The sequence below is a fragment of the Eurytemora carolleeae genome, unplaced genomic scaffold (genome assembly GCF_000591075.1).
Source record: "Eurytemora carolleeae unplaced genomic scaffold, Eaff_2.0 scaffold1430, whole genome shotgun sequence".
In the NCBI taxonomy this organism is placed as follows: Eukaryota; Metazoa; Arthropoda; class Copepoda; order Calanoida; family Temoridae; genus Eurytemora; species Eurytemora carolleeae.
In genome coordinates this window covers 68,984-78,289 of record NW_019397319.1, presented here as the reverse complement: position 1 = coordinate 78,289, position 9,306 = coordinate 68,984, and the positions used below count along the sequence as shown (strand labels likewise).

General features: G+C 33.2%; 1 protein-coding gene across 1 annotated transcript in view; it reads right to left on the bottom strand.

Moving 5' to 3' along the window:
- Nucleotides 1–617: 617 nt before the first annotated feature.
- The window catches only part of LOC111713497 (voltage-dependent calcium channel type A subunit alpha-1), a 45,974-nt gene continuing 37,285 nt past the window's right edge, over nt 618–9,306 (bottom strand). Inside the window, exons 23-27 of the mRNA XM_023488364.1 lie at nt 6,504–6,590; nt 5,250–5,303; nt 4,659–4,793; nt 3,543–3,551; nt 618–755 (exon numbers count right to left, since the gene is read on the bottom strand). Coding sequence (XP_023344132.1) covers nt 618–755; nt 3,543–3,551; nt 4,659–4,793; nt 5,250–5,303; nt 6,504–6,590 — 423 coding nt within the window. The remainder of the gene's footprint in view (nt 756–3,542; nt 3,552–4,658; nt 4,794–5,249; nt 5,304–6,503; nt 6,591–9,306) is intronic.

Genomic DNA, 9,306 nt, shown 5'->3' with positions numbered 1-9,306 from the left:
ACGTCATACAATTTATTAATCTTATTCGTCGATGCTTGGATGTGAGTGGTGTGAATCCTGAAGGGGACTATAGACGGAATTTCAAGTGTCTCTCCATTTTATCTTTTGTCTAAGAATTGACATCGGAGATTTTCGTATTTTTCAGCCGAAAAATTTATCTTCGGGAATCATGTGATGAAATAAAGTATGTAAATTCCATAGGTGGCAACAGAGAAATGGACCAATTATACACGACGTCACAAGAGTCAAATATAACAAGGAAAACAAAATCATCTCACATTACTGACATGGTTTTTACATCAAAAAAGTGTAAAACAGAAAATAAAGAACACATAAAAATGCAGGTATTTTACTGTAAAATAAGCACTTTATTCTAAAATTATCACTATTATTAATAACCTTGTCGGACACAAAAACTAAGTTGACTCTTGTGACGTCATAATACAGCTGTGTGCTGAGAGTGTGCAAGTTTTAAAGCTGTGAATTAGACATATTTCCATATATATGGTAAGTTAAATAAAATTAAATCTACAGTGCCTGTAATCCCACTCATTATGTACAGAGTTGCTTTGAATCCGTTAACAGTCTCTTTAAAAAGAAATTAAATAAGAAAATACTCACTCATTTTCCTCTCTCTCCCTCTTCTCCAGCTCTAGCTTGTCCGCTGTACCGTTCAAGATGGCCAGGGCAAGCGCCTCTCTTTCCTTCTGCTTCTCCATCTCCTGTGCCTGCCGTTCCTTCTCCGCCTCCTCCGCCTGCAGATAAATAGATACTGCATTAGAAACAGGGCGCAGATAGATAGATAAAAGGGAGAGCGATTTTTGGAAGATTTTCTGTTTTAAAGCAAGAAGTTTTAAAATTTAAGTTTCGGTCAACTTTTGTGTTGCCTTGCTTGCGTAAAGCTTTAAACTAGGTAGAGTTGGTTCAGATTTTTAATGGATTTTGTCCAGGTACTTTTTTGTGGCGATTCATTTTCCCGATTTTTCTTGAAGGGACAGGTCACAATTTTTCCAAAGGATTTCAAGAAAATTAATTATTCCCAATTAAAAAATCATGACCGATCCCTTTCAGTAAGCATATAGAAACTATTTGCCTAAATTAAATACGAAAAAGGGGACTAAACACTATATAGTGACTAAAGGGGTGTGTTCAAAAAGTTTACATCAAAAAAGTTGAACAATGTCTCAAAAATGAAGAATTTTCTTCAAATCTGATGCTTCTACAACATAAAACAACATAAATTATGGCATCTAGTGTTTGGTGAAAAATTAATTTTGCAATTATTATTAATATGAAAATTTACTATAATGACAATAATCTTATTTTACTTGTGTATTGTATAGGGACACGACATATAAGTGCAGAAATTCCAAATCATAGAGAGAATATGTTCACAGACGAAGCAATTCACAGAATTAGTTTTTTTGTAAGAATAAAAATGCAAACATTGGCGTTAACAAACTTCAAAAAGATAAAAGTCACTTTATTCCTTTCATTACAATTGCACGTGATAAATATAATATTGCCCAAAATAAAACAAAAAAGTGGTAAAAAAGCTCTTTACCAAATGTATCTTTATGACGGAAACATTAAACTAATTATTTCTAATTAGAATAAAATCTATATAGTTTTATTTAAAAAACTCTAAAATTTTAAAGTTTGGATAACAAAGTTTCTCGGTATTCTCAGTGTACTGCAACGTCTGTGTTTGTTCTGTGGACGGTATTCTCAGTGTACTGCAACGTCTGTGTTTGTTCTGTGGACGGTATTCTCAGTGTACTGCAACGTCTGTGTTTGTTCTGTGGACAAGTTTTTAAGTTCTCAACTCGTTAACAAGTTTTCCCACTTCTTCTAGTGTTTCTACATTGACAAGGAGAGGGAGGGGAGGGGGGGATTTAGTTTACAGATACACCCAAAATAAAGTGGAAAACTAAAACAAAAAAGTCCAAAGTCAATTATTTTTTTTTGATATTTTGTAAGAACTATAAGTTGTTTCCCATTTTAATAGAATTATTGAAGTTTTCGTTTGTTGAACATTATCGTTGCTTTCCACACAATTTTGGAAACCCCTGTATATCTCGGAAAATATAAACAGCAAATCATTTATAGCATTAATATTTGTACAACGTCCTTGCATTATATGTAAAACTGAGGGAATCAAAGAACGGTGATTAGGATTTTTAAAAGTGTATGTTGGATATTCACTGATTACATAACGTCATTCGTGTAAAAATCCTCAAAATCACCCTCAAGAATGCCCTCAGAGTCAGAAACTTAAGACCGTACAAATCGTCGAAACCTAGAGGAAATACATGTATATAAATATGTACACATATACTATCATTTATCAGCATAAATATATCTTTTTGAGACATATTTCTTTTTATATACAACATGTTTTCCCTTATCTTAAAAAAAATATACACAAATTGATCCGACATTAAACTTGGTTTCGTTTAGTGATACCTTCTTAAATTTCTGACTGTTTGAATAAAAAACACTTTGGTCTTCTTAAGTACAGGGAATCTCATGTACTCTACTATAGTATAGAAAAGATCATGTATTCTACTTTAATATAGAGAAGATCATGTACTCAAATATATAGCATAGAGAAGATCATGTACTCTGCTATAGTATAGAAAAGATCATGTACTCTACTGTAGTATAGAGAAGCTCATGTACTCTGCTGTAGTATAGTAAATATCATGTACTCTACTGTAGTATAGAAAAGATCATGTACTCCACTTTAGTAAAGAGAAGATTGTGTACTCTACTGTAGTAAAGAGAAGATTGTGAACTCTACTGTAGTATAGAGAAGATCATATACTCCACTTTTGTACAGAGATGATCATGTACTTATACAATATTATATTGAAGATCGTTTACTAGACTGTAGTACACAGAATATCATGAACTCTTCTATTGTACACGGGAGATCATTTACTTTGCTGGCGGGGATCTCAAGAAAGTTGTCTTTATCTTGATTTTATCTTGATATATTAGCCGACAATGAGGCAAATTGGATTTTTGGGAACTTGTTTGCCCCATTGGAAGCTAATTGTGTTGTAGACATCACAAATATTTTTCATTCCTTTTCTAAACTTTGCATTTGTTTATTTTTTATTTTAGATACAGCGGTCTCCACAAAACATGACAATTTCTTGATGAGAAAATATTAAACACTACATCTACTTATAGAGGTTAGATTAGATAAATGTGATACAAATTTTTAATATTTTTATCAAAAGACAATTTCTCAAATTATCATAATTATTAGAAGACAATGTATCTGTTCAATATTTTACTCTAAATTTGGCAACTCAGAAAATTTTTCCAATGTAAGAATTAAAGGCTTTTGTTAATAATAATTCTGTATTTTTATATTGCCTGGTCAGCAAGCTTTTTAAATTTACATTTTAAACTTTTTCAAAAGTTGCCTAAATAGGTATAAAAAATTCCTTTAAAATATGATTTATTTTTCTCAAATCAAAAATCCGCCAAATGCAAATTTTATTAAAGAATGGAGTACAAACATATCTTACCTTTTCACACTAAATAAAAAACCAGAGTTTAAAAAGTTCATCGAATAGATATACATGCCAAAATATTGGTGCTCTTGGAGATATTTTATATATTCAAAACACTAGAGGATTAATCTGTGAAGATATTAAAAGAAAAAGGTTTACAGAGGGATTCAAAAAATCAATTAAATAGATAAAGAAAAAGTGGAAAAGAAAAATTTTAAAGATAAGAATTTAAAAAATTGGTTTTAGTTATTTTTCCCTCTAAAGAGGAAAAGGGAACCCTTGAATTTCTAGTTTTAAAGCAGTTGGTTATAAACTAACGTTCAACTTCTTAACAGGCCTTTAAAGTAGAAGAGGGAGGGGGGGGGGAGATGAAGTAAAACACAGTTTAATAAATATTGTTATCAGCAACTTGATCACTTTGATAGATCAACCTAAATCCTAATAAAATAATGAATTAAAATGATCGTTAATTTTTTAATTGACAAAAAAAAGTTAATAAATTATGACCAAAATATCCCAGATTATGTGATAACAAAAAAGTAGGTCCCTAAAGATTCTTTATCGAAACATGTTTATTATATCAAAATTTATTTTTATACAATATCAAGCTTTAAAGATGGGAAACGTTTTTGGTTCAAGTCAAAATACGATATATTCTTTATTTTCAAAATTGTGGGTACTTTTATTTTTCTTTTATTAAATTGTATAAATTTTAAATTAGACAGAAGATAAAAGGCCGAAACAACAAATAAAAAGATTGGTTTAAAATCGGTTTAAAAATCGTTTGCTAAACTGTATCAATTAATATATTCAGTAGGAGAGAAAATGTTGCTGAATTTTATAAAAGTAGTGAATACAATTTGAAATATATATTTAACATCTTAAGTTCTTACGGAGCATCTTTTTAGGTCAGCAAACTTTGATTGTTAAAAAATATGCATTTTTAATTTTTTTCCGATTATGAAAGTGAACTTAAAAAATATAACAAATGTGTAAAAAACACACAATAAAAGCAGGATTGAAAATAAATTAAAATAATGCTTCAATAAAGTATAAAAAGCATAAATGTTCAGAAAGGATTGAAACAGGATAAAAAGCAAACTCATTCCAATCAGATCTTTCCAATTTTACCTCAGTCAGCGCTGCGGCTTGGTCCAATGAATCACAAGCGATAGCCAAGAAGACATTGAGTAATGTATAATCTCCGCACAATGTGAGCATAACAAAATACATGCAGTAGATTATACCACCATTCACCTTCCCGCCCTAAATTCAAACAGATACATTGAGACCCATAAAGCTGTGGGAAAGAAGACGATTGTTATGATTTTGAAGAGTTTATTGAACACCACGAAATAAGCAACTGCGCAGTACACACACACAGTTTACTTGATAATTTGATTGTCAAGCTACTATACTACATATCAAATATACACGAGGTTGCGTAGATGTCGTCTTCTTCTTCCATAGTTTAATGGGTCAAATTGTATAGAAATTTTAGTTTCCGCTAAAAATTTTTGATTTTGATTAAAATAAAAAATCGATAAAAATTGTATCATAATGTTATTTTCTCAAATGCTTTTAATAAGTCTAAATCGTGCATTCAAATTTTTAGAGTAGTTTTTCAAACTTTAAGTAGGTTTATAGACGACAGTGCAGTTGTATTAAATCATTAAGATTTAGAAAAAAAACTCGAATAATTTGATTCTAGAATTTTTTAACCTTAGAGTTAATTGCGGTGTACATCACAACATTCCAGTCCTCACCAGTTAATATCTAAACATGGATGGATAGATAGATAGTTAGATAGATTTATTAATAGGTAGATAGCTAGATACAAAGAACTTTCAGAGGGGTACACATTTTTATTAGTGCAGTGTACTGTCTCTGGGCAGTAAAGACGGATGTCACAGCCTGACATGGGAACCATCATTCACTTAAAATATCAATGAAATATTCTGGTCACAGGAAACTATTATGTGAATTATCAAAATTTTTTAAATTATAAATGCTTTTATCCTTCCCGGATACTAAAGGAACAACGATGCATCTATTCTTGTTTACCAGCACCGCCCAGAGAGAACTGGTCTTCATATGTACGCAGAAAATACACAACAGCAATTAACATTCCTTGCCTAGATAGAGCGATAGAGAATTGAAGGATAGATACCCTTCTACCCTTTCTTCCCCTTCCAACCCTCAATCTCCCTCTCTCCCACTTTTAGTTTTGTTTCCAAGGTTTCCCTTTCTATAATGTTCTACAGTTTATTTGTTCTGTTTGTATGTTTCAAGTTTAAAATAAAGTTTACAAATTGGAATCTACCAGTAGTAGGTTCTTACACCATAGTGCCATCGTTAGCACACTTTCTGGAAGGAAGGGAAGGGGGTGGGAGGTGGTTAAGCCCCTTCAGATATTTTAAAGAAATGAAAATCTTCAGCTTTAAATGATCTAAAAATATCCTCTGGTCTAGAATATAAAGGGTTCAGTGCATACATATTATTATATACTAGCTTGGGAACTCATCGTTGCCCAGGTTACTCATAGTTACTTCCGTCGATTTTAACGGGAAACTAAATTTTTGCTTTTAAAGTCAATCCACTCAACTTGGAATATTAAAACAAGACTAAGAACATTCCCGGGGTTCTCCCGAGTTCACCAATCAAAATTTATGGCAAATCGATGAGTCATGATCGGACATCCAAGTAAACAAACAGACAAACTGAGATTACAACTTTTATATATACTGCGAGTAAACTTCCTTGGAACACTGTCAGTAAACTAACCTGGAACACTGTGAGTAAACTAACCTGGAACACTGTGAGTAAACTTACCTGGAACAGTGAGAGTAAACTAACCTGGAACACTATAAGTAAACTAACCTAGAACACTGTGAGTAAACTAACTTGGAACACTGTAAGTAAACTAACTTGGAACACAGGGAGTAAATTAACTTGGAACACTGTGAGTAAACTAACCTGGAACACCGTGAGTAAGGCACTCGTGATTGAGTCAAAGTTAGAAGTAGGTCTCCCCTCAGGAAAATTAAATTGACCGCCAAACAACTGAAATAAAGTTTTATAGTAATATTTCTAATAATCATAGTAATTATAATAATTGCAATATCATCAATAAATTTATTTATATATATAATACTCACATAATAAAAAAATATATTATAATAACATATAATATTGTACTACATAATACAATTTGTCAGCACTCATATATGTCTTTATAATAATATTATTTGACGTCTTGTTTGTTTCCGACATTCTTAAAAGTATTTCTCTTATTGAAAAGCTATTTTCGGAATTCGAAAGTTTGTCGTCCTTCAGTATTTTACCCTTTAATAGTTTGTCCTTCATTGTCTTTCAGTAGTTTGTGCTTCAGAAGCTTGCCCTTCAGTAGTTTGATATTTAGTAGTTTATCCTTTAGTAGTTTGTCCTTCAGTAGTTGTTCTCCAGCAGTTTGTCCTTCAATTGCTTGTCCTTCATTAGTTTGCCCTTCAGAAGTTTTTCCTTTAGTAGGTTGTCGTTCAATTGTTTGTCCTTCATTAGTTTGTTCTTCGATCGCTTGCCCTTCAGCAGTTTGTCCCTTGTTTTTCTTCAGTAGTTGCCCTTCAATAGTTTGTTCCTAAGTAGTTTTTCCTTCAGTAGTTTGTCCCTAAGTCGTTTTTCTTCAGTATTTGGCTTTCAATAGTTTTTTCTTCAGTAGTTTGTCCTTTAGTAGTTTGTCCTTCAGTAGTTTGTCCTTCAGTAGTTTGTCCTTAAGTAGTTTATCCTTCAATAGTTTGTCCCTAAATCGCTTTTCTTCCGGTGTGCCCTTCAATAGTTTTTTCTTCATTAGTTTGTCTTTTAGTAGTTTTTCCTTCAGTAGTTGGTCCTTCAGTAGCTTGCCCTTCAGAAGTTTGTTCTTCAATAGTTTGTTCTGCATTAGCTTGCCCATTTAGATGTTTGTCTTCCATTAGTTTTTCCTTTAGCAGTTTATCCTTTAATTGTTTTCATTCATTAGTTTGCTCTTCGATAGCTTGCACTTTATCAGTTTGTCCTTCAGTAGTTTGTCCTTTAGAAGTTTGTCCTTCAGTAGTTTGTCCCTAAGTTATTTTTCTTCTGTAGTTGCACTGCAATTGTTTGTTTTTCAGAAGTTTGTCCTTCAGTAGCTTGCCCTTCAGTAGTTGGCCCTTCAGTAGCTTGCCCTTCAGTAGTTTATTCTTCAGTAGTTTGCCCTTCAGTAGTTTATTCTTCAGTAGTTTGCCCTTCAGTAGTTTATTCTTCAGTAGTTTGCCCTTCAGTAGTTTATTCTTCAGTAGCTTGCCCTTCAGTAGTTTGTCCTAAGTATTTCGTCCTGCAATTTTTGTCCTGCAGTAGATTGTCCTTCAGTAGATTGTCCTGCAGTAGATTGTCCTTCAGTAGATTGTCCTTCAGTAGTTTGTTTTCTTGGAGTTATCATTTTAACAATTTTTGTTCCCAGAGTTTGATCATATTAATAGCCAATCAGACATTATTCATAAACCACTTCCGTTAATTATTTCCCCCTACAATTGATTATCTGATAATATTAGATAGATAAATAGAAAGATAGATAGATAGATAGATATATAGATAGTTAGATAGATAGATAAATATATTTGTATATATATAAGGATGAATGTATTCATACATATAGTAAGGAAAATATAATAAAGAAGAAGTTTTTATTATTAACATAATGTTACATCATACTCTACCAAATAGAAAATATATAAAGTTGCTGAAAATATCTAGGATTACTATCTAGGACTACTGCTGGCGAATATCTAGGACTACTATCTAGCACTACTGCTGGCGAATATCTAGGACTACTATCTAGGACTACTGCTGGCGAATATCTAGGACTACTATCTAGGACTACTGCTGGCGAATATCTAGGACTACTACCTAGGACTACTGCTGGCGAATATCTAGGACTACTGCTGGGAAATATCTATGACTACTGCTGGGGAATATCTAGGACTACTGCTGGGGAATATCTAGGAATACTGCTGGGGAATATCTAGGACTACTGCTGGGGAACATCTAGGTCTACTGCTGGGAGAATATCTAGGACTACTACTGGGGGAATATCTACGTCTACTGCTGGGGGAATATATCTAGAACTACTGCTGGGGAATATCTAGAACTACTGCTGGAGGAATATCTAGAACTACTGCTGGGAAAAATCTAGAACTACTGCTGGGGAATATCTAGAACTACTACTGGGGGAATATCTAGGACTACTGCTGGCGAATATCTTGGTCTACTGCTGGGAAAATATCTAGAACTACTATACTGCTGGGGGAATATCTAGAACTACTGCTGGGGAATATCTAGGTCTACTTCTGAGGGAATATCTAGGACTACTGCTGGGGGAATATCTAGAACTACTGCTGGGGAATATCTAGAACTACTGCTGGGGGAATATCTAGAACTACTGCTGGGGAATATCTAGAACTACTGCTGGGGGAATATCTAGGACTACTGCTGGGGGAATATCTAGGACTACTGCTGGGGGAATATCTAGAACTACTGCTGGGGAATATCTAGAACTAATGCTGGGGGAATATCTAGAACTACTATACTGGCCACTGGGGAATATCTTGGTCTACTGCTGGGGGAATATCTAGGACTACTGCTGGGGAATATATAGAACTACTGCTGGGGAATATCTAGAACTACTGCTGGGGGAATATCTGGAACTACTGCTGGGGGAATATCTAGGACTACTGCTGGGGAATATCTAGAACTACTGCTGGGGGAATAT